This window comes from Nerophis ophidion, linkage group LG13 (assembly GCF_033978795.1).
Source record: "Nerophis ophidion isolate RoL-2023_Sa linkage group LG13, RoL_Noph_v1.0, whole genome shotgun sequence".
NCBI lineage: Eukaryota > Metazoa > Chordata > Actinopteri > Syngnathiformes > Syngnathidae > Nerophis > Nerophis ophidion.
This window is the reverse complement of record NC_084623.1, coordinates 32,360,905-32,386,556: the sequence shown is the minus strand read 5'-3', so window position 1 is coordinate 32,386,556 and position 25,652 is coordinate 32,360,905. Positions and strand designations below refer to the sequence as shown.

Below are 25,652 nucleotides of genomic sequence, written 5' to 3'. Positions count from 1 at the left end.
ACCAGCCAAAAATGCATAATGAAAAAGGAAAAAACATATACAGTGGGGCAAAAAAATGTTTAGTCAGCCACCGATTGTGCAAGTTCTCCCACTTAAAATGATGACAGAGGTCTGTAATTTTCATCATAGGTACACTTCAACTGTGAGAGACGAAGTTTGAAAAAAAATCCAGGAATTCACATTGTAGGAATTTTAAATAATTTATTTGTAAATGATGGTGGAAAATAAGTATTTGGTCACTTCAAGAAAGGAAGATCTCTGGCTCTCACAGACCTGTAACTTTTTCTTTAAGAAGCTCTTCTGTCCTCCACTCGTTACCTGTATTAATGGCACTTGTTTGAACTTGTCATCTGTATAAAAGACACTTGTCCACAGCCTCAAACAGTCAGACTTCAAACTCCACTATAGCCAAGACCAAAGAGCTGTCGAAGGACACCAGGAAAATAATTGTAGACCTGCACCAGACTGGGAAGAGTGAATCTACAATAGGCAAGCAGCTTGGTGTGAAAAAAATCAACTATGGGAGCAATTATCAGAAAATAGAAGACATATAAGACCACTGATAATCTCCCTCGATCTGGGGCTCCACGCAAGATCTCATCCCGTGGGGTCAAAATGATCATGAGAACGGTGAGCAAAAATTCCAGACCATCACAGGGGGACCTGGTGAATGACCTGCAGAGAGCTGGGACCAAAGTAACAAAGGTTACCATCAGTAACACACTATGCCGACAGGGAATCAAATCCTCCAGTGCCAGACGTGTCCCCCTGCTTAAACCAGTGAAAGTCCAGGCCTGTATGAAGTTTGCCGGGGAGCACATGGGAGAATGTCATGTGACCAGATGAAACCAAAATATAACTATTTGGTATAAACTCAACTCATGTTTGGAGGAAGAAGAACACTGAGTTGCATCCCAAGAACACCACACCTACTGGGAAGCATGGGGGTGGAAACATCATGCTTTGGGGGCTGTTTTTCTGCTAAGGGGACATGACGATTGATCCGTGTTAAGGAAAGAATGAATGGTGCCATGTATCGTGAGATTTTGAGCCAAAACCTCCTTCCATCAGTGAGAGTTTTGAATGGTTGACCAAATACTTATTTTCCACCATAATTTACAAATAAATTATTTAATATTCCTACAAGGGGAATTCCTGGATTTTTTTTCACATTCTGTCTCTCACAGTTGAAGTGTACCTATGATGAAAATTACAGACCTCTGTCATCATTTGAAGTGGGAGAACTTGCACAATCGGTGGCTGACTAAATACTTTTTTGTCCCACTGTATATGTCGCACTGGAGTGTAAGTGGCATTTTAGGGGGAAATTTATTTGATAAAGACCAACACCAAGAATAGACATTTGAAAGGCAATTTAAAATAAATAAAGAATAGTAAAGTGTACGTTATATGACGCATAAATAACCAACTGAGAAGGTGCCTGGTATGTTAACGTAACATATTATGGTAAGGGTCATTCAGATAACTATAACATATAGAACATGCTATACGTTTACCAAACAATCTCTCACTTATTATTGATAAATCCGATGAAATCTTCTTCCTCGATGTTGCTTCTAAACAACTCTGTCAACTCCAAAGGTATGCGCCGCTTCCTTTTGTCGTTTTCTGCTGCATATTTCACTACGTTCAGCTTGTAATCTGCTGTACATGATTTCCTTTTCGGGACCATTTTTGTTCAGCCCTTCTCAGTTTTTATAAGTTACTGCCAACGATGAAATCATCCATTTTCATAGCTACGGCAGTAGCATATAGCATATAGCAGTTAGCATTCCATGACCCACAATGCACTTCTGCCATGACCCTCACCCGCCGAATTCTTGTTGGCTGATGTGTGTGTGACGATTGCTGACATTTTCTTCGTCTCTTCCGTGAATGAGATAAATAATATTAATTGATATTCTACGGTAATGTGTTAAAAATTTCACACATTAGTCGCACCCCCGGCCAAACTATGTAAAAAACTGTGACTTATAGTCCGAAAAATACGGTAGTTACTATCCATCCATTTTCTACCGCTAGTCCCTTTTGGGTTTGCGGGGGGTTGCTGGAGCCTATCTCAGCTGCATTCGGGCAGTAGGCGAGTTACACCCTGGACAAGTTGCCACCTCATCACATTCACACACTTGGGCTAATTTAGCGTTGCCAATCAATCTATCCCCAGATACATGTTTTTGGCGGTGAGAGGAAGCCGGAGTACCCGGAGGGAACCCACGCATCACAGGGAGAACATGCAAATTTCACACAGAAAGATCCCGAGCCCGGGATTGAAATCAGGACTACTCAGAACCTTCGTATTATAGTAATCTAATTAGTTACGATGGTAATGTAAGTCACAGCAGCTCAGACAAGGTACCAAGCAGTGTGGATGGGGAGCGTTTCCACAGAGTGTTTCCAGAGTAGCCAGCCAGTCTGAAATGTGGGTGTCAGGGACGGACGCGGAAGAAGATTTTTACAGCAAAGTTTTTTAGTGCTTAGTGATATATCAGATATATCAGATTGTAGGTGTTTTTTCATATTTTTCTCTGTTTGTTGCATTTTTGTGGCGTTTCGCTTGATTGTAAAATACGTCGATCGAGACCGTGAGTGACGTTTATATGTTGTCAATATTCAGTGTTTTATCGGTCATAGTTAATATTATAAATCCCACATTCTTTATTTTCATGTACTTTCTGGGTGTCTTATTTAGTAAAAAAAAATTAAAATTCCATTCCGTTTTTGTTAAGGCAATCATAATGTTTTTAGCACCCAGTCAGACATTATTGTGAGGCTTTGTATTAGTGTTCCTAAAAATCAGATATACCGGCCCACGGACATATTTTTTTCTCTAAATTTGGACCCCGAGTCAAAATAATTGCCCAAGCCTGGCTTATAATAACAATATGACTTATACTTTGTTATTATTCAAGTCTCGAAATGTAAATGTTTTGAATGGTTATTTATTGGATTTTATGGGCAGAATTGAGAAGCTCCCATTGGCTCTGCTGTAATTGGACTTTTATTTACGTTTATTTAATGTTTACAATGCATTACAAAAAAATTAATTCGACGTTACGTCTTTCATAATGATTGTGAACAAAAGCAAAATTCACAAAAAAATGCAGTTCCCCTTTGGTATTAGCTTCCATCATACTTGCCAACCCTCCCGGATTCTCCGGGAGACTCCCGAAATTCAGCGCCTCTCCCGAAAATCTCCTGAAATTCAGGTGGAGCTGGAGGCCACGCCACATCCAGCTCCATGCGGACTGGAGCCTGTTTTCATGTCCGTTTTCCCACAGCATGTCTGCCCAACGATGTTATAACTGTAGAATGATCCAGGGTGAGTTCTTGGTTTCTTATGTGGGTTTATTGTTAACGTCCTCCCAGCGCGGCAACAACACACAACAACAGCAGTCCGTTTTCGTCTACCGTAAAGCAGTCCGTCTGCCGTAAACAGCATTGATTGCTTGATTGGTACTTTTATTGGTAGATTGCACAGTTCAGTACATATTCCGTACAATTGACCACTAAATGGTAACACCCGAATGAGTTTTTCAACTTGTTTAAGTCAGGGTCCACGTTAATCAATTCATGGTACAAATATATACTATCAGCATAATACAGTCATCACACAGGTCAATCATCATAGTATATACATTGATCTATTTACATTATTTATAATCCAGGGGGTGGAATGAGGAGCTTTGGTTGATATCAGTACTTCAGTCATCAACAATTGCATCAACAGAGAAATGTGGACATTGAAACAGTGTAGGTCTTACTTGGTAGGATATGTACAGCGAGCAGAGAACATAGTGAGTTCAGGTAGCATAAGAACAAGTAAATACATTAGAAGTACATTTGATTATTTACATTTGGTTATTTACAATCCTGGGAGATGGGATGTGAATGGGGGAGGGTATTAGCAAAGGGTTGATGTTGCCTGGAGGTGTTGTTTTAGAGCGGTTTTGAAAAAATATAGAGATGCACTTACTTTTAACCCTTTTGGGAGTGCATTCCACATTGATGTGGTATAGAAGGAGAATGAGTTAAGACCTTCGTTAGATCGGAATCTGGGTTTTCTAATGCCGACAACATTTCCTAGTTCTGGACCTAAAAATTATGTCAAAGGTTAAAATGCCCCCAAAATTGACAGAGTAGCGATTTCAGGCTTGGTTTCGAACAAATTTCCCGATTTGGAACGATCACCCTTACCTTTAAAATGCATCAGCCTGCTGACATCACCGACATAGGACATGAAGCAATTGAACTGCATAGTATGGATTTGGTAGCATCTTCATGCCGAATCCTGTTATTTTTGCGCAGAATTTGAAGAAATTAGCAAACATAGTGGAACCTTGATTACAAACTAAATTGGTTTCTTGAATATGGTTGGTAAACCAAAAAATGTATATAGTGAAGCAAAGTTCCCCATAAGAATCAATCAATCAATTAATCAATGTGTATTTATTTAGCCCTAAATCACAAGTGTCTCAAAGGGCTGCACAAGCCACAACGACATACTCGGTTCAGAGCCCACATAAGGGCATGGAAAAACTCACAACCCAGTGGGATGTCAATGTGAATGACTATGAGAAACCTTGGAGAGTGTGGATGACACCCCCCCTCTAGGGAAGACCGGATGCAATGGACGTCGAGTGGGTCTAGCATAATATTGTGGAAGTCCAGTCCACAGTGGATCTAACATAATAGTGAGAGTCCAGTCCATAGTGGGGCCAGCAGGAGACCATCCCGAGTGGAGACGGGTCAGCAAAGCAGAGATGTCCCCAACAGATGCACAGGCGAGCAATCCACCCCGGGTCCCGACTCTGGACAGCCAGAACTTCATCCATGGCCAAGAATCAATGTAAACATGAATATTTGGTTCTAGCCAAGACAAAGGTCCCTATTTTAGTAAAAAACTGCACACTCTGAAGAAGACACTATCATATATATATATATATATATATATATATATATATATATACATATATATATACATATATATATATATATATATATATATATACTGTATATATATATATATATATATATACATATATATATATACCGTTTGTCCCTCTCGGAGTCAGGGGGGATGCTGGTGTGTGTATATATCTAAATATATATATATATATATATATATATATATATATATATATATATATATATATATATATATATATATATATACATATATATATATATATATATATATGTATATATATATTTATATATATATATACATATATATATATATATATATATATATATGTATGTATATATATGTATGTATGTTTGTGCCTCAAATGGAACACTGTCATCGGCGCACTTGAAGATGTGAGAGCTTTTCAGTATTGTGTATAAAAGTGTTTCCGTAGTATGTGAGAAAAAAACATTTCAGTTGTTTATGTGAGAGCATTTCAGTAGTGTGTATAAGTGTTTCTGTAGTCTGTATAAGTGTTTCCGTAGTGTGTGTGAGAAAAAAAACATTTCAGTTGTTTATCCGAGAGCATTTCAGTAGTGTGTATGAGTGTTTCAGTAGTGTGTGAGGGAAAAACATTTCAGTTGTTTATGTGAGAGCATTTCAGTAGTGTGTCTAAGTGTTTCAGTATTGTGTATAAGTGTTTCAGTAGTATATATATATATATATATATACATACATATATACCGTTTGTCCCTCTCGGAGTCAGGGGGGATGCTGGTGTGTGTATATATCTAAATATATACACTCTCGCAGCAGGTGGTGACCAACGCGCCTTTTTAGTACGGTCAGGTCATGCTCCGGATTACACGAGTGAGGATAATAAGCGCTATAGAAACTATCACGTGTCCAGCTCATGAATTTAGCTGCCATCTTTATCCTTCGCAATCGTGAGAGACAAGACGCCAAAAGTTGTTTTGGCGTCTTGTCTTGTGTGTGTGAGAGAAAAACATTTCAGTTATTTATGTGAGAGCATTTCAGTAGTGTGTCTAAGTGTTTCAGTAGTGTGTGTAAGTGTTTCAGTAGTGTGAGAGGGTAAAACATTTCAGTTGTTTATGTGAGAGCATTTCAGTAGTGTATTTAAGCGGTAATTTTGAATAATGTCCTTAAAGGGCCCTCATTCTTTCCCATGGATCTTCAGCGCTAAAAAATAAAAATGGTTTCAATGTTAATGCACAACATGACTGCTTCTAAGGTGCCCATAAAAAGTGATAGATATCTCCTGCTTGTTTAAAGACATAGCAAAAGGCCGCAGGTGAATGATGAAATGTGCAGTGAATGAGATTATCTCCGTGGTGCAGTCCCATAAAGTACACACAAAAACCTTATTTAAATAAGGCCGTCTGCACCCTTTTAAATTACACATGCAGTTATTGTAAATCTAAGTCAACACGTCCACTGATAGTACACGCTATTTTATAGATTGCACAAGCTGTTTAGTGCGTGGTATTTGGTAAATTAGTAAATAAAGCCCTACAAGCCACTCGGCGTTCATATCCTGCTGTGTTGTGCAATTTTAGAAACTATTTAAACTGTAAATGCCATTCTTTTATAGTCTGTTTCCACCTTTGGCACAGTCAACCTGAAAATGTTGTTCACACAGAAAAAGTGACAGAAAAGTGGAAATTTAAATCAACTTTATTTCAGCATAAGTGATTTTTCAAACACCTCACACTCGTTAAACGTTTTTTCTTCTTCTTGCGACTTCTGAGATAAGCAAACAAAACATCAATATGGACCAAGAATCCGTGCCGAACATCATTTTATCAAAGCAAACCCTTTGACATAGAAACAAGTGGGGCACGGATGGCCAAATAAAGAATAATTACACTTTGTACACAAGCTTAAAAAATGCCCTGAAGGCGACAGAAAGGAGCAGTGATTCGACCAAACTCAGCAGATGCCCAAGTAAGTGTGTGTACTGTATGCATGCATGCCGCTTTGTGTTCTATCGTACGTGTTTGTCAAAAAGGCATTGTGTGGTAACAATTACAGTATGAATGACAAAACCAAAAGAAACAAAGTTAAGGCAAAGACAACACGAAAAGTTAGCGTGTGGAAATGAAAGTGGCGCAAAGAGCATGACATTTGTTTGTAGATACAGTTTGGTTCAGTGGGGTCTACAAAGGGGCAGGTTGTGTACAGACACACAAGAACAACACACACACACACGCACACACACACACAAGATGTGCCAACCAACACACTGTGCACAAAAAGTGGATATCAGTGTCACCGATGCGATAATGAACCATTACCTTAGAAAATACAAGTATAAAATACATTCATGAAGACGTCAAACAAATAAAACCAGGCAGAAGATTTGATGGCTCAAGCATCTCATTTCTTTTCAGTTATATGACGAAAGCGTTCAGGTCGGGGGAGCGGGAGTCCAACATGTGTGACACATTTATGGAAAGTACCACAATACATGTACAGTACAAGTATTCCTCATTGAGCCTATTTTTACTTTCGAATCATGAATTTTTTGTTTTAAACAGTGGGGAGGAAATTCACATTTATGAATAATTAACACTAAAGACAAGGAAACATTAAAAAAAAATTCTGCACAATTCCAGGGAAAGCATTTTAGGAATGTGAATGCTTAAGATTGTTTTACAGTTTATATATAAATATAGTAGAAACATGTAAAATATATTTTGGGGGTGCATATTTCAAAGTGATCCAAATATACAGTTCTCTTCAGTTGACTTTCACAAATATTTTGGTGTTGTGTAGTTCATATTGTTACACTGCTGATATTGTTATACTGTATATTGCAGACAAACTCCGGGAGAAAGTCATGGGGCAAAAAGCCAATGGATCTGAATGAGAGCCAATAGTAGTTTTGTTTACTTTTTTACGCTATTGCTTTTATTCACTCAAACAATTCTATGTAATAAAAGGCAACAATTGTATAGTGTTGATATAAATGTGTATGTTTGATACATTTATTGAAAATAAGATTGCCAATAAAAAATGGTGCTGTCAAATGATTAATTTTGATTAATCATGATTAAATATCGTTCTTTTTTATTCCATATTAATCATGTTTCCTTTTGCGTGGACATAAGGACTCAAGAAAGACAGAAATAAAGTATCAATACTTTGCTGTTTCAGGAATTTTAAGTCCTTCTGCACTGATCATAGGTTAATTGCGTTAAATCTTTAAAACCAATTATTAATGATTATAGATTAATCTTTGCATTAGTTTTTTTTGACAGACCAAACAATAATATTTATAAAAAAAATGCTTTCAAGCCTTTGTCCTTTTTTGCATTGATTATATTGATGATAAAATCGCTAATAATTCCATGACCTTGAACAATTTTAAAAATCAGTATTTGGCAGTTTAATCGGCGATATTGGTCGTGTATTTAGCTGGTTTTAGATCAATATCAAAATTTGCAGTACGGCCCACTCCTGTCCGATTACGGTGTGTGGACTTGAGGGTTTGTGCGGAGTGAGAAAAATAAATCACATGCATCATTCAAGTATGAGACGGACGTTAAATTAGACACGCATGGTCGTACAGTAGACAACCACAATGTACCCCATCTGTCCTCCAATTGTTTAAGATAATGCATATTTATATGTGCTATAAATGTCAATCAGGTTACAACAAATCAAAGTGTTAACTGTCCTTTAAATTACAGTCTAATCCTTTTTTTTTTTTGTATTGCCCTTTTCATTCATACAGCAAATCTCAAAGTGCTGAGACATAAAATGTGTACTTGCTTTCTACGCATAATAATGTATGGCAACTACGATCCTAATGTATTGCCTGGGGGGATCAAATGAAATGTAAAAACTTTGCATGATTGAGTACCAGTAGACACGTTTGGGGGGGGTTGCTGAGTAAAAGCTCCTTTTAAATTCTGAACCTGACTCCTGACAGCAGATATAATCTACAGTATGTCTCGCGCGTATCGCTTATTTCAGCCCAACCACTGATTCAGTACCACTTGAAAGTTACATGCCATGCTGAGAGGTGGACAGTGTGGTCTAAACCACTGATTCTCAAACTGTTGTAAATGTACCACTAGTGGTACGCGGGCTCCATCTAGTAGTACGCCAAATAATTACTTGATTAAAGTACAGTGTTTCATTTTCCTAGTGTTTCATTTTCCTATATTCAAACAGTGTTACTGTTCAAGTAATGTTGGCCAAACATATAAAAGATACGAGATAAAAAAAGAACTCTGCCTTGTTTTAATGAATACTTAGGCCTACTCCACTGCTGTATTTCAATGTGGGTCATTATGGTAGTACTTGGAGAGCCAACTTTTTTCAAAGGGAGTACTTGGTGAAGAAAGTTTGAGAACCACTGGTCTAAACCCATGAGAGTGATAATAGTTGTGCTGGTACCCGCAATTCCCTGAGAACTTCAAACAACACCTCCACTACATTGATGGCAAATCAACAATCCGCTTCCACAACAAAATTGCAAAAATGTATTGTAGTAAACGATGGACCTTATAAAATGGATTAGCAGCCGTACCAGGAGACGAATGCAGAAGACTGTGGCTGATTATAGGCCGGATAAAATTAGAAATGCATTTTTTTTCTTCTTGATGCCAAACTTTTGCATTTGTGTACTTTTTGTCTGGATGCTTATTTTGGTTTGAAGCAAAATGGAGTGTGGCGTTCTGCGACATGCTCAACAACACTCACTTCTTCACAGTACACCTCACTATCTACCCCATCTTTTTCCACTCCCTATACATATATTCTTTTATTTCCATATAAAAAATAAGTTATTGCGCATCCCAAAAAGTGCATTGTATATTTGAAAAATATCTATCTCTCTTTACACGTTTCTTCATATTTCTTGCTAACTGGTTGGCTTCCTGTCAACAGGGCGCAGGGGTGACGTTTCGCTACGCCACCACCATTGGAACATCATCTGAGAAGCCGCTGATCATGGGAGCATCTTCATCATCATCATCCACTGCAGACACAAAAAGGTCAAATCAAAAATGGCTTTTTTATGTTTTTGGGAACACTTGTGACCTTAGTGAATGGAACACAATACATGAATGACAACATTGCAGATCAAAAAGTGTGTGTGGTGGCAACCGTTTAAATCGACATCCTTCAGATAGGCTGGCTCACGTCGACATAAGCGGCCATCGACATAGGTTAGATCAGCCATTACTTGCTGGTGACTTTCGCCAGAGTCATGATGGGAATGGCCGATGATACAGGATTGTTGACATTTGACGGAGCATAAAGGCAATTTAAGTGAATATATTTAGCTAAAAGATAATATGTGCTTATTTTGATTGTGATTTCTTCACAATCAAAAGTACCGTATTTTTCAGAGTATAAGGTGGGGCAAAAAAGTATTTAGTCAGCCACCGATTGTGAAAGTTCTCCCACTTACAATGATGACAGAGGTCTGTAATTTTCATCATAGGTACACTTCAACTGTGAGAGGCAGAATGTGAAAAAAAAATCCAGGAATTCACATTGTAGAAATTTTAAGGAATTTATTTGTAAATTATGGTGGAAAGTAAGTATTTGGTCAACCATTCAAAGCTCTCACAGATGGAAGGAGGCTTTGGCTCAAAATCTCACGATACATGGCCCCATTCATTCTTTCCTTAACACGGATCAATCGTCCTGTCTCCTTAGCAGAAAAACAGCCCCAAAGCATGATGTTTCCACCCCCATGCTTCACAGTAGGTGTGGTGTTCTTGGGATGCAACTCAGTATTCTTCTTCCTCCAAACACGAAGAGTTGAGTTTATACCAAAAAGTTCTATTTTGGTTTCATCTGACCACATGACATTCTCCCAATCCTCTGCTGTATCATCCATGTATCCATTTTGGATTTTTTTTTCAAATTCTGTCTCTCACAGTTGAAGTGTACCTATGATGGAAATTACAGACCTCGGTCATCATTTTAAGTGGGAGAACTTGCACAATCGGTGGCTGATTAAATACTTTTTTGGCCCACTCTAAGTCGCTCTGGAGTATAAGTCACATATCAGATATTTTTTGGCAGTCTAAACGCTCCAATCTGATATTTTGGCATCAGATTCAGGCCACATCAGGAGGGATTCCGAATCTGATTGGAATCTCCATCCATCCATCCATTTCCTACCGCTGGTCCCTTTCGGGGTCTCGGGGGTTTGCTGGAGCCTATCTCAGCTGCATTCGGGCGGAAGGCGGGGTACACCCTGATATGAATTTTCCAAATGTGACTAGAGTCTAAACGGAAACGTGACCTCAACACAATCTGATTGTGGATTTTTCGTCATCTTTGGGCGAGGTACTTCATTCGTGTGTGCAGGAAAAGACGTCACACGCCAGTGGGGAACATCACAATATCCGGTTTTGATGAGCAAATTATTTTTCAGCGGCCTAATTTTCATTGCATCACTAGTCAATAATGCACAAATAAATATATGTACCATATCTTTCAGACTATACACTATAATAGGGCTGGGCTATTTGGCCTTTTTCTAATATCTCAATATTTTTAGGCCATATCGCGAAACACGATATATATCTCGATATTTTGCCTTGGATTTGAATGAACACTTGGTGCATATAATCACAGCAGTAGGAAGATTCTATGTGTCTACATTGAAACATTCTTCTTCATACTGCATTAATATATGCTACTTTTAAACTTTCATGCAGAGAAGGAAATCACAACTAAGTCCATTGACCAAAACTGTATTTATTAAACTGTTATTAAGCAGTGGCACAAACCTATATGTTATTTCCAAAACAAGAAAGTGCAAGATTGTCGGAGACATTTTAAGTGTCAAATAAAAATGAGCTGCATGATAGGAAGTCAAATGGTGTTCGTCCTTCGCTATGTGGTAGGTTACTACGGACCTTATTAAATTCTTTTTTTTTTTCATACAGTGTTGATGTGGAAATGTTTGCCTCGGCATTTTGATGGTATGGGCGTGTGGCACTGAACGGAGATGTTGACATGCGAAGTAAGCACTCCTCATTCTCTAGCACAGGGGTCACCAATCTTTTTGAAACCAAGAGCTACTTCTTGGGTACTGATTATTGCAAAGGGCTACCAGTTTGATACACATTTAAATAAATTGCCAGAAAGAGACAATTTGCTCAATTTACCTTTAATAAATAAATATATACATATATATATATATATAAATGGGTATTTCTGTCAGTCATTTCGTCGCACATTTTTTTTCCTTTACGGAAGGTTTTCTGTAGAGAATAAATGATGAAAAAAACACTTAATTGAACGGTTTAAAAGAAGAGAAAACACGAAAAAAAATGAAAATTAAATTTTGAAACATAGTTTATCTTCAATTTCAACGCTTTAAAATTCAAAATTCAACCGAAAAAAATGAAGACAAAAACTAGCTAATTCGAATCTTTTTAAAAAAATTTAAAAAATAATTTATGGAACATCATTCGTAATTTTTCCTGATTAAGACTAATTTTAGAATTTTGATTACATGTTTTAAATAGGTTAAAATCCAATTCGCACTTTGTATATAACAATTTGGACCAAGCTATATTTCTAACAAAGACAAATCATTATTTCTTCTAGATTTTCCAGAACAACAATTTTAAAAGAAATTCAAAAGACTCTGAAATAAGATTTAAATTTGATTCTACAGATTTTCTAGATTTGCCAGAATAATTTTTTTGAATTTTAATCATAATTAGTTTGAAAAAATATTTCACAAATATTATTCGTCGAAAAAACAGAAGATAAAATGAAGAATTTAATTTAAATGTATTTATTATTCTTTACAGTAATAAAAAAAAATACTTGAACATTGATTTAAATTGTCAGGAAAGAAGAGGAAGGAATTTAAAAGGTAAAAAAGTTATATGTGTTTAAAAATCCTAGAATCATTTTTAAGGTTGTATTTTTTTTTCTAAAATTGTCTTTCTGAAAGTTATAAAAAATAAATTAATTTATATAAACAGTCTTTAAAATATTTTCTTGGATTTTCAAATTCTATTTGAGTTTTGTCTGTCTTAGAATAAAAAATGCCGAGCAAAGCGAGACCAGCTTGCTAGTAAATAAATACAATTAAAAAAATAGAGGCAGCTCACTGGTAAGTGCTGCTATTTGAGCTATTTTTAGAACAGGCCAGCGGGCGACTCATCTGGTCCTTACTGGCTACCTGGTGCTTGCGGGCACCGCGTTGGTGACCCCTGGTCTAGCAGGTGACTTTTCAAATGATGCTACATATTAGCATTGATGCTACTTTTTATAGCATCGCTTGTGCCGCTTGCTTGACTTATTATGGTTGTCTGTTCGACATATTCCCACTTGAAGCCAAACCTCTGCCAGACGATGGACTCCCTGCTGTTTTTCTTGGGAATTACTTCTTCTATCATTCGCACCTTCTTTCTCTCGTATTACCACTCGCACGGCTTTGCTAGCATCACAGCTAACGTTACCCATGCTGCTACATCTCTGCTCCGTGAGGGCGCATACGAATGTGACGTATGACGTGACAGTATGTGATGTATGTAAGAAGGTGAGCTTTCTGTCTGTCCGAAGGAGAGACAAGAAAGAGCGAGTGTAATGCCCGCAGCTAAAAGCAAATATCACGATATAGTCATTTTCTATATCGGACAGAGACAAACCCGCGATATATCGCTCAGCCCTACACAATACACTTAAAAACCTTTCATTTTCTCAAAAATTGACAGTGCCTCTTATAACCCGGTGCGCTTTGTGTATTTAGGGAATCTGTCTGTCTTGATTGAACGGTTGTTGCTGGACACATGACGGACTCTTGGGAGAAGAGGATTGCCGCATACCTGGCTACCCTCTCAGTCAAGGACGTGGAAGATATGTACATATTTTGATCAATTATTACAGGACATTTGCTGATTGGAAAAAGTGTTGCCCTGGTGTATCGACAAATTGGAAGATGCTGGCAGCCTTTCAAAGTGCCTGAAATGATTAGAGGATGCGAGCAGAACTGTGGGCACTCAGAAATTTGCGATTTTGGACAATATTGAAATCTCTGGAGATGCCGGCTGTTCTGATGGTGAAGTATGATCAATTTGAAGAAATAGACAAAAGTGGAAGTTTAAATCTATTTTTTCTCGTTCAAACACAAACATTCTAATCTGGATTTTTTTCCCTGGCCGCAAGCGACGTGACAAGGTCGTTACTTCCAGACGCTCCCAGAGGACAGTGCAGTGAAACAAACTCCGTCCCTGTTGTTGTTGACTTTTGTTGGACTGACTGGCTGTGCTATCGTGTTTGCGAGCACTAAGGTCGTGGAACAAAGACACGTTGCAGTCTTACACACACATATACGTCCACGAAAAATACACGCCACACACACACGTACCCCACACCCCATCCCACACCTTTGACGCTTCACGCCTTGTGGTATGATGGAATACAGAACAGCGACCCTTGTGGCTGTCAGTTTCGGGTCGGATACCCGCCCCCTCAACTCTTGTTGCAAGTCTCGAGTTGTATATCTTAATATCCATCCATCCATTTTCTACCGCTTATTCCCTTTTGGGGTCGCGGGGGGCGCTGGCGCCTATCTCAGCTACAATCGGGCGGAAGGCGGGGTACACCCTGGACAAGTCGCCACCTCATCGCAGGGCCAACACAGATAGACAGACAACATTCACACTCACATTCACACACTAGGGACAATTTAGTGTTGCGAATCAACCTATCCCCAGGTGCATGTTTTTAGTAATCGTAATAAGTATACCATATTTCCTTGAATAGCCGCCGGGGCGCTAATTAATTTAAAACCTCTTCTCACTCCTTCGCTAAAGGCATGCGGTAAAAGTAAGCAGGCGCTAATAATTTTAAAACCTCTTCTCACCTCTGCGCTTACCAATGGCATGCAGTAAAAAATTGAGTGTGATGTAAAAAAAATAAATAAAAAATAAATAATTCTTCTGCGGCCCGGTGGTTGGGCACCACTGCTCTACAACATGTCTTCGCGCCCACCTTTACACCATGCTATCTGCGTGCCGTTCGGACGCATGCATATCGCTGCTTCTCATACGAGATTGCAATGCATACTTGGTCAATAGCCATACCTTTTACACTGATGGTTCTGATATAAACAACTTTAACACTCTTACTAATATGCGCCACACTCTGTGAACCCACACCAAACACATTTCTGGAGAACATTGGCTCTGTAACACATTATAAACTCAACATAAAAATTACCCAGAATTCCAATGCATCCATGACTCTTGGCTATATTATACACGCGCCCCCAACCCCGCCCACCTCAGCTGCCGCACGGAGGGAATATAGCCAAGAGTCATGGAAGCATTGAAATTCTGGGTAATTCTTATGTTGCGTTTATAATGTGTTACAGAGCCAATGTTCTCCAGAAATGTGTTTGGTGTGGGTTCACAGAGTGTGGCACATATTAGTAAGAGTGTTAAAGACAAGTCGTTTTATATCACAACCATCAGTGTGATCAGTATGACTGTGGAACAAGACCCCTGGTTTACACATAGTAAAAGGAAAAAAAAACTCCTACGCCATTTTGGAAACGTTACTCGTGACGTCACGACTTTGACCCGGGGGTAAAAGTAAGCATGTGCTAATAAATTTGGGGAGCGAGTTCGACCCGGCAGTAATTCAAGGCAGGCGCATATTACATGCCCGGCGGCAATTCAAGGAAATACAGTAAGTGCTTTGCTATGGAGGGTTTTTTTCTCACTCCAGACTGGCTCCACCCCTTTTTGATAACCGGTACCCGTTATCAAGACCACTATAGAAAAGAAAAAGAGTTGGTTCTTTATTCGAATCCATCCCGACCAGAAATGCTCCGTGAGACATCACAAGAAATGACGTCACATAGCTCAGTCATTAGGCGCAGATAGCGAAAACAGGAAAACAACGGACGGGAAAAAGCGCTCCAAGGTGTAATAAAGTTCAAAACAAAAGACATAATCCAATGAATAACTTTACTGAGAGATTTGAGCAGGGTACTAACACATGACCAACACTTTTACGACCAACCGGATACATAGCAACCAGGCTAGCAACGCACCTCCTTTACGGCAGCTGTCGCAACGTTCTTAAAGCAACCGCAGCACATACATATACAAACAACATATCCCACCTTTTTTAACTTTTGTTTTTATTTCCTGGTAAACAAAGCAAAATCACACTGTATATGTGTTGTCAGTCTAATTCTAAATAATGCAGGCGAGGCGTGTTGGCTGAGTTCTTGACGTTTACTGCCGGGTGACGACATGCAACAACACTTTTCGGGGCTACTGCGCATGCTCGTCACTCCCGTTGCATGCTGGGTAGTGTAGTTGTTATATTCCCTAGCTCATGAAGAAATAATGTTAACTCAATAAACTGTATTTCTTTTTTTAGCTTTAACTTTTCATATTTTAGCATTGTGACCACATTTGCAAACAACTTTTCTCTTCATAAAGAAAATAAAGTGCAAAAATGTCAAAGCATCATAACAAACAGTTATGTCAAATAGTAGCAGAAGTGCACTTTTTGGAGAGCTGAATTATTTTCAGTTTTGTGCCCAAGGGACTGATTTTATTTAACACTATATTATTATTTATACACCTATAGTGATCACAGAGACAGGTTGTTTTTGTGTTACTGTATATATTTGTTTTTCTGAAAAATCCCACTCAATATACTTTGGGTAACAACAGTCAATATTTATTTATTTTATTTTATTTTTTTTGGGGGGGGGAACAGTCAATTTTTATTAGATTTTGTTTTTTTCTTATATAATAAAATATATATATTTTTTCCATGTACAACAACCTATCTGGACTTGATAACAGAATTGATAAGGAATCGGTTCGATAAGAGGATTCGATAATAGGCTCGAACTCGATAATTTCTTATCAAACATCATCCCTACTTATCAATGCCTTATTCGGCATGGCTTTATTAGAACCCTAACCCTCTAGCCCTGACCCTAACCAAATAACTCTAAATTAAGTCTTTATTACTTAAAATATGTTCCCCAAGCGTCCAAATAACTCTATATTAAGTCTTTGTTACTCAGAATATGTTCCCCATACTAAAGTGTTACTATAAACATATAACTTTGTCTTGAATTTGAAAAAAAAAAACATTGTATTTTTCACTAAAGAAGGGTTCGGTGAATGCGCATATGAAACTTGTGGGGTTCGGTACCTCCATGAAGGTTAAGAACCACTGGTCTACGATAAAGCCCTTCTTATAAATGTCTTTGGATAGCAACTCACCTAGTTCGTCCCCAGAGGAGAAAATGGCAGAGCCCAGGCGCGAGTTGTAGTGCGAGTTTGCAAAAGCTGTAAAATTGTTCTGAAGTCGGCGGTGTCTGAAGTAGAGCGCCACCAAGCCGCCACAAACTCCCAGCAGCAGCAGGAAAAGGACTGGGACTACGACTGCCGCCATATCCTCCGAATGGCTTTCACTCAGGGAGGCCTCACTGGCTCCTAAAAACAGAGGAGCATCATCTTTACACCTTATCTGGTCCATGCAGAGGTAGGTTACAATTGACACATTAATGACATCAAAAAAACACTTTCTATTTAGGGTGAGAAGATACATCATCTTTCATTTCTGAGTGCTTTCATTCTACCTGCTCTAAACTGGGTATACAGCAGCAGTGCAGGCTCGCCACATAATTGATTGTTGAGCAAGCAGCAGGCCTGAACTGAAAACGTATAGTTGTGTCCCTTCTGCAGGCTACTGATGCGGAAGTAGGTCTCTGTTGTGTTTCCAAGGAAGGTTGTCTTGTTGGTCACACTGTCGTACACATGCACCTCATACCCCTGGAAAACAAGCAGCCATCAAAGTGAACAAATATGAGATGCAGGATTTGTCAACTCCAGTGCAGCCACTGAAATTCGATAATTTGGAACTTGGAATTCCACCTCAGACATCAAAGTTCCAGATGCAATAGGCCAAGGAAAAGGGAAGGACAAGATCTAGTGTAAACATTGCAATCTACCAACTATGTTTGTACTGAATATAAAATTTACTGTATTATGTACAGTAAGTAAGTAAGTAACGTAAGTATTATGTACTCAATACATAATATTAATACTAAACCTACTCAGTGGCCTAGTGCAGTGGTTCTCAAATGGGGGTACGCGTACCCCTGGGGGTACTTGAAGGTATGCCAAGGGGTACGTGAGATTTTTTTTAAATATTTTAAAAGTAGCAACAATTCAAAAATCCTTTATAAATATATTTATAGAATAATACTTTTAACAAAATATGAATGTTCATAAACTGTGAAAAAAAATACAACAATGCAATATTCAGTGTTGACAGACAGATATTTTGTGGACATGTTCCATAAATATTGATGTTAAAGATTTATTTTTTTGAGAAGAAATGTTTAGAATTAAGTTCATGAATCCAGATGGATCTCTATTACAATCCCCAAAGAGGGCATTTTGAGTAGATGATTACTTCTATGTGTATAAATCTTTATTTATAAGTGAATCACTTTTTTTTTTCCCCTTGGCCTCAGTCTGCACCCCCACTCCAGGGCCTAGGCTAAGACCAATTTTTTAATTTTATTTTAATCTTCTATTTTTTTTCTTCACCCCACCCCCCCACCCCCCCTGTTTACCTGTATGTCATCTTTTTTGTAAGGGGCGCTGGAAGCCGGCAGACCCGTCAGCGATCCTGTTCTGTCTCCCTGTAATGTTTGTCTGATCTTGAATGGGATTGTGCTGAAAATTGTAATTTTCCTGAAGGAACTCTCCTGACGGAATAAATAAAGTACTATCTACATCTACATCTACATCTACACTTGGTTATTTTTCAACAAGTTATTAGTTATTATGAATTTTTTTCCAAATAGTTCAAGAAAGACCACTACAAATTAGCAATATTTTGCACTGTTATACAATTTAATAAATCAGAAACTGATGACATGGTGCTGTATTTTACTTCTTTATCTCTTCTTGTGAACCAAAAATGCTTTGCTCTGATTAGGGGGTACTTGAGACCCATTACCTCCCTGCTTGGCACTCAGCATCAAGGGTTGGAATTGGGGGTTAAATCCCCACTGCCCCCCTCACTTCCCAGGGTCAAATGCAGAGGACAAATTTCACCACACCTAGTGTGTGTGTGAAAATCATTGGTACTTTAACTTTAACTTTAACTTAATATTGATTCCAGGGTGCGGCACCGCTGCTGCCCACTGCCCCTCTCACTTCCCAGGGGTTTATCAAGGGGATGGGTCAAATGCAGAGGACAAATTTCACCACACCTAGTGTGTGTGTGACAATCATTGGTACTTTAACTTTACTATAAAATGGACAGTGATACTATGTAGTGTAGTGGTCTCCTTATTAAGACTTTTACCTAACAATAGGCCTGTCTCTACCGACACAACAACGCCTCTTTCCAGTGCATAAAAGTCCAAACATACTTCAAGAGAACATACACAGAATGCAGTTCACAGAGCAAATCTTAAATTTAATGACAATCAATTGTGTGACTCAATGTCACACAAAACACTGCTAAACATGCATGGTATATTTTCAACCCGTGTGACACCGATCAGTATTTTACCCTCGTAGGCTAAAACAAAATCAAAATCAGGCCAATGTATGAATTATATGTTTTCCAAAACTAATCAAATAATTACAGACACAGCTGATGTGCCCAGTTAACATTAGTGGGAGTGTTTCATTATTTATGTCTAGTATTCATCTTAGAATGAGACACTGTAACTTGGAAGCAGCAGTGCTTAATCCAATCAACAGATGCCCTTTAATCTAGTAGATATAGTAAGTACACAAGAACATGTGCACAGAGCTAATTAATGGAGGCGAAAAGATTGTGAAGTTTGTGAGAAGAATGAAAAGAAAAATGGAGTCGTCAGCTGTATATATCAACAATGTGACTCAGGGTGCGTTGCACAGATGATAAATGAATTTTATCAAGTTCTCAATAATATTAAAACCCGTTAGATACGTGGTACCAGGAAAAAGTATCTATATGTACTTCCAAAAGTAAGTTTTTTTTATGTCCCGAATACAATTAGAAAATTCATCTTACCAGGTAAGTTGCTAGTAAAATAAGTAAATAAATAAATAAATACAAATGTTTTTACCTTGAATAATATTTAATATTAAGGTATTTAAATTTATTGTATCTTGCAAAGATGTCAGTTTTGCAGTGTAAACAATTATTAAGCACAGTTTGATGCACATTTGATATAAATGTTAATTATTTAGCTGGGTTATGTACTTATAAGACAAATTGTTACTTGAAATATTGTGTTAAGTAGAAGTTTTTACTCCATTTTTGATGATAAAAGCTGGACCGCTGGTAAAAGATTGTTCATTGTTTTTTTAACAAAATGAACAATGGTCAATTACCACTCATTGAAAAATTGATCATGCAAAGGGACTTTCAGAAAATGCTTAGCAAAGCTTGTTTCTCACCCTGCTTTCATTAAAAGACTTCTCTTGGACAGCCAGACTCTTCCAGAACAGGTATATGTGATCTTTTTCATTCAATATCTTCAAGGCTTCAGGAGCTGGAAGAGGAACTGCAACAAAAGAAAACACAATTGTTGGAAAATAATGTGTAAAAGTGATCACATAGTTACACAAATATGTGCTTCTTTCTAATAGCATTAGTTTTGATATAGCAATAATCAAAGATCTTTATGAAAAGTACAACTCGAGGACCTAGATTTCCCTCGCCTGGACGCGGGTCACCGGGGCTCACCTCTGGAGCCAGGCCTGGAGGTGGGGCACGACGGCGAGCACCTAGTGGCCGGGCTCAGCCCGAAGAGGCAATGTGGGTCCCCCCTTCCATGGGCTCACCACTCGTGGAAGGGGTCATAGAGGTCAGGTGCAGTGTGAGCTGAAGGCAGGGCACTTGGCGGTCTGATCCTCGGCTACATAAGCTAGCTCTCGGGACGTGGAACTTCACCTCACTGGGAGGAAAGGAGCCTGAGCTGGTGCGTGAGGTGGAGAAGTTCCGGCTGGGTATGGTCGGACTCAGTTCAACGCACAGTTAGGGCTCTGGAACCGGTTCTCTCAAGAGGGGCTGGACTCTTTTCCACTCTGGAGCTGGGGTGGCAATTCTTGTTGCCCACCCGGCTCAAAGCCTGCACGTTGGACTTTAATCCAGTCGACGAGAGGGTAGCTTCCTTCCGCCTTCGGGGGGACAGGTCCTCTCTGTTGTTTGTCCAAACAGCAGCTCAAAGTACCCACTCTTTTTGGATTCCCTTGAGGGAGTACTGGAGAGTGCTTTCTCGGGTGGTTCCCTTGTTCTGCTTGTTCAACACTCATGTTGGCAACGACAGTGAAACCTGGAGAGGCGTGATTGGGAAGAATGGCCGCCCGGATCTGAACCCAAGTGGTGCTTTGTTATTGGACTTTTGTGCTACTCACAGATTGTTCATAGCAAACACAATGTTCAAACATAAGGGTGTCCATATGTCAATCAATCAATCAATCAATGTTTATCTATATAGCCCTAAATCACAAGTGTCTCAAAAGGCTGCACAAACCACTACGACATCCTCGGAAGAACCCACATAAGGGCAAGGAAAACTCACACCCAGTTTGACGTCAGTGACAATGACGACCTTGGAGAGGACCACATATGTGGGCAATTCCCCCCCACTGGTGCACTTTGCACCAGCACACCCTCGGCCGCAGATTCATGATTTACTTTGTAGTTGTGTCATCGGATTTGCGGCCTCATGTTTTGGATGCTTGGGTGAAGAGAGGGGAATAGCTTCCTACCGATCACCTTAGTGGTGAGTTGGCTGTGATGGTGGGGTAGGATGCGAGACAGACCTGGCAGGCCTAAACTCATTGTGAGGGTCTGCTGGGAATGTCTAGCAGAGTCTCCTGTCAGACAGAGTTTCAATTCCCAACTCCGGAAGAACTTTGAACATGTCACGAGGGAGGCACTAGATATTGAGTCCAAGTGGACGATGTTCCGTGCTTCTATTGTCGAGGCGGCTGATTGGAGCTGTGGGCGCAAGGTTGTTGGTGCCAGTCTTGGCGGTAATCCTAGAACCCGCTGCTGGACACCAGCCGTGAGGTATGCCGTCAAGCTGAAGAAAGAATCCTATCGGGTCCTTTTGGCTCATGGGACTCCAGAGGCAGCAGACAGGTACCGACAGGCCAAGCGAAGTGCGGCTTCAGCGGTCGTGAAGGCAAAAACTCAGTCTTGGGAGGAGTTTGATGAAGCCATGGAAAACGATTACCGGACGGCTTCAAAGCAATTCTTGTCCACTATCCGCCGCCTCGGAGGGGTGGGGTAAGCAGTGCACTGTCAACACTGTGTATGGTGAGGATGGTGTGCTGCTGACCTCTACTGCGGCTGTTGTGAATCGGTGGAGGGAATACTTTGAAGACCTCCTCAATCCCACCAACACATCTTCCTATGAGGAAGCAGTGCCTGGGGAATCCGTGGTGGGCTCTCCTATTTCTGGGGCTGAGGTTGCCGAGGTAGTTAAACAGCTCCTCGGTGGCAAGGACCCGGGGGTGGATGAGATCCGCTCGGAGTTCCTTAAGGCTCTGGATGTTGTGGAGCTGTCTTCGTTGACAAGATTCTAAAACATTGCGTGGACATCGGGGACGGTACCTTTGGATTGTCAGACCGGGGTGGTGGTCCCTCTCTTTAAGAAGGGGAACCGTAGGGTGTGTTCCAACTATCGTGGGATCACACTCGTCAGTCTTCCCAGTAAGGTTTATTCAGGTTTACTGGAGAGGAACCTACGCTGGATAGTCGGACCTTGGATCCAGGAGGAACAGTGTGGTTTTTGTCCTGGTCCTGAAACGGTAGACCAGCTTTATACTCTCGGCAGCGTCCTTTAGGGTACATGAGAGTTTGCCCAACCAGTCTACATGTGCTTTGTGGACTTGGAGAAGGCATTCAACCGTCCTGTGGAGAGTGCTCAGGAAGTATGGGGTATTGGACTGTCTGATTGTGTCGGTCCGCACCCTGTATGATCAGTGTCAGAGCTGTGTCCGCATTGCCAGCAGCAAGTCGGACCCGTTTCCAGTGAGGGTTGGACTTCGCCAAGGCTGCCCTTTGTCACCGGTTCTGTTCATAACTTTTATGGACAGAATTTTTAGTCGCAGTCAGGGCGTTGAGGGGATCTGGTTTGGTGGCTGCAGGATTAGGTCTCTGCTTTTTGCAGATGATGTGGTCCTGATGCCTTCAACTGGCCAGGATCTTCAGCTCTCACTGGATCGGTTCGCAGCCAAGCGACTGGGATTAGAATCAGCACGTCCGAGTCCATGGTTCTGGCCCGTGACAGGGTGGAGTGCCATCTCCAAGTTGGGGTGGAGATCTTGCTCCAAGTGGAGGAGTTCAACCACCTAGGAGTCTTGCTCACGAATAGGGGAGGACGTGATCGTGAGCTCAACAGGCGGATCGGTGCAGCGTCTTCAGTAATGTGGACGCTGTATCAATCTGTTGTGGTGAAGAAGGAGCTGAACGGGAAGGCAAAGCTCTCAATACACCGGTAGATCTACGTTTCCATCCTCACCTATGGTCAGGATCTTTGGGTTATGACCGAAAAGACAAGGGTACAAGCGGCCAAAATGAAATTCCTCTGCCGGGTGGCGGGGCTCTCCCTTAGAGATAGGGTGAGAAGCTCTGTTACCCGGGAGGACCTCAGAGTAAAGCCGCTCCTCCTCTACATCGAGAGGAGCCAGATGAAGTGGTTCAGGCATCTGCTCAGGATGCCACCCGAACGCTTCCCAAGGGAGGTGTTTGGGGCAAGTCCGACCGGCAGGAGGCCAAGGGGAAGACCCAGGACACGTTAAGTTAAAGTTAAAGTACCAATGATTGTCACACACACCCGGTGTGGTGAAATTTGTCCTCTTCATTTGACCCATCTTCTTGATCACCTCCTGGGAGGTGAGGGGAGCAGTAGGCAGCAGCGGTGCCCAGGGAGGCAATGGGTCCCATTTTTTTATAGTCTTTGGTATGACTAGGCCGGGTTTTGAACTCACAACCTACCGATCTCAGAGTGGACACTCTAACCACTAGGCCCCTGAGTATGGTTGAGAAGACTATGTTTCCCAGTTGGCCTGCAAACGCCTCAGGATCCTCCGGGAGGAGCTGGATGAGATGGCTGGGGAGAGGGAAGTCTGGGCTTATCTGCTTAGGCTGCTGCCTCCGCGACCCAACTTCGGATAAGCGGAGGAAAATGCATTGATGGATGGATCGATAGTAATAATTACTGGAGTACCCTCAATGAGACATTTTTTGTAACCATTAATCAATCTCTGAAAGTTTTCTCCATTTCTCAATGCATAATTCTCTCAGATTTATGTTTGATGGTTTCCTTGCAGGCACAGATCTTTTTAAATCACCTCGTAACATCTCGATCAGAATAAGAGCTGGTCTTTGATTTTTTTTTTTTCTTTTGCGTCGGGCCTTGGTAGAATGTTTTTGGGCAAAATCCACTGTCGTTTAAATTTTTGAACGGATTGTCTGACATTTTTTTTTCAAGCATGCACCCTCTGATACAAATGAGGGTTTTTTGCTCCCGATGCTTCACAGGAGATTATTAATTTGAGATTATTTTGCTGAAATAGTGTCTTTGGTTTACGCCAAACATGTTCTCTGTTACTGTGTGTTAATACGTCCATTTTATGCGGCAAACTCCAGTCTTGTCTTGAGGTTTCTTATTGACAGTAAGGATTTTTTCCTCCCATGCCTCTGATGAAAATCAATCTCTTTCTGATACAGTAGATATATGCATGAACCAATCTTTCTTTTGAATGGACGTTCATTATTATCATAGTTTTTGACTACGTTTTGACAACATATTTTCATCATAATTACAGAACTGTGTGCTGATAGCCTTGGCTTTAAAAGTCTATGGAAAGTTACGATTGCAGATAACTGCTGACGAGACAAGACAACCAGCGCAACAGGTGAAGGCATATTAAGAAGGTGTTGCCTAGCAACGGAATGACTCGTGGAAAAAAGGTTGCTCTTCCATCAGTTTAAGTACCTCAGGATAAAGAGGAGGGTGTGAACGACTATTAGGAAACAGGTACTCACAGGAACATTATTATGATATTTAATTACATGGAAGAAAAAAAAAAGAGCACTCAGAACAACGGAAAAAAGAAATTAATGAAGTCTTATTTTGTATGGTAAGTAACAAAAATAATAGTTATTTTTTAGATTTAAAAAATTGCAAGGCGATTGGTGACTGGAAAAAAGACTACCGTCGCGTTAAAGAATTGTTATGATTTTTCAAAATTAATTTAAAACATTTCATTTTGATCTACATACAGTAACATGTAATAGTGGTGCTTTGGTCCAAATTTTGCATTGATTTTGTATGACAGACCATCTTCAAACCGCTTTTCTTCAAATTTGCAACATTTTGTGGGTGGTCTTATGTACGTGCCGCTGCCCTCCTTCAGGCCAACAAAGCAAATATGTCTGATAGAAAACACTCAAAAGTACAGTAAGGCTCCACGTTTTATGTCATACAAATGCTACTGATTAGCATTAGCAATTTCTTATTGTGATTTTAACACCTCCAAATTTGGTATTGAAAACTTCAACTCAGATACGTATGCAATAACAGCTTGTGTGTAGTAAGTACAATACTTACGGTATAAACACTTTTTAGAGTGCAAAAATACAATACTTTCGGCTTAGTGGCAAAGACTATTTCCTGATTAGGCAACACATCCTGGTCTATTCACTA

The 25,652-nt window shown here is 40.0% G+C and overlaps 1 protein-coding gene across 1 annotated transcript in view; it reads right to left on the bottom strand.

Moving 5' to 3' along the window:
* Positions 1 to 6,604: 6,604 nt before the first annotated feature.
* Positions 6,605 to 25,652, bottom strand: part of sorl1 (sortilin-related receptor, L(DLR class) A repeats containing) — a 150,950-nt gene continuing 131,902 nt past the window's right edge. The window contains exons 45-48 of the mRNA XM_061918791.1: positions 20,386 to 20,492; positions 17,556 to 17,748; positions 17,197 to 17,409; positions 6,605 to 9,935 (exon numbers count right to left, since the gene is read on the bottom strand). Of these exons, the coding sequence (XP_061774775.1) occupies positions 9,865 to 9,935; positions 17,197 to 17,409; positions 17,556 to 17,748; positions 20,386 to 20,492 (584 nt within the window). The 3' untranslated portion in view covers positions 6,605 to 9,864. The remainder of the gene's footprint in view (positions 9,936 to 17,196; positions 17,410 to 17,555; positions 17,749 to 20,385; positions 20,493 to 25,652) is intronic.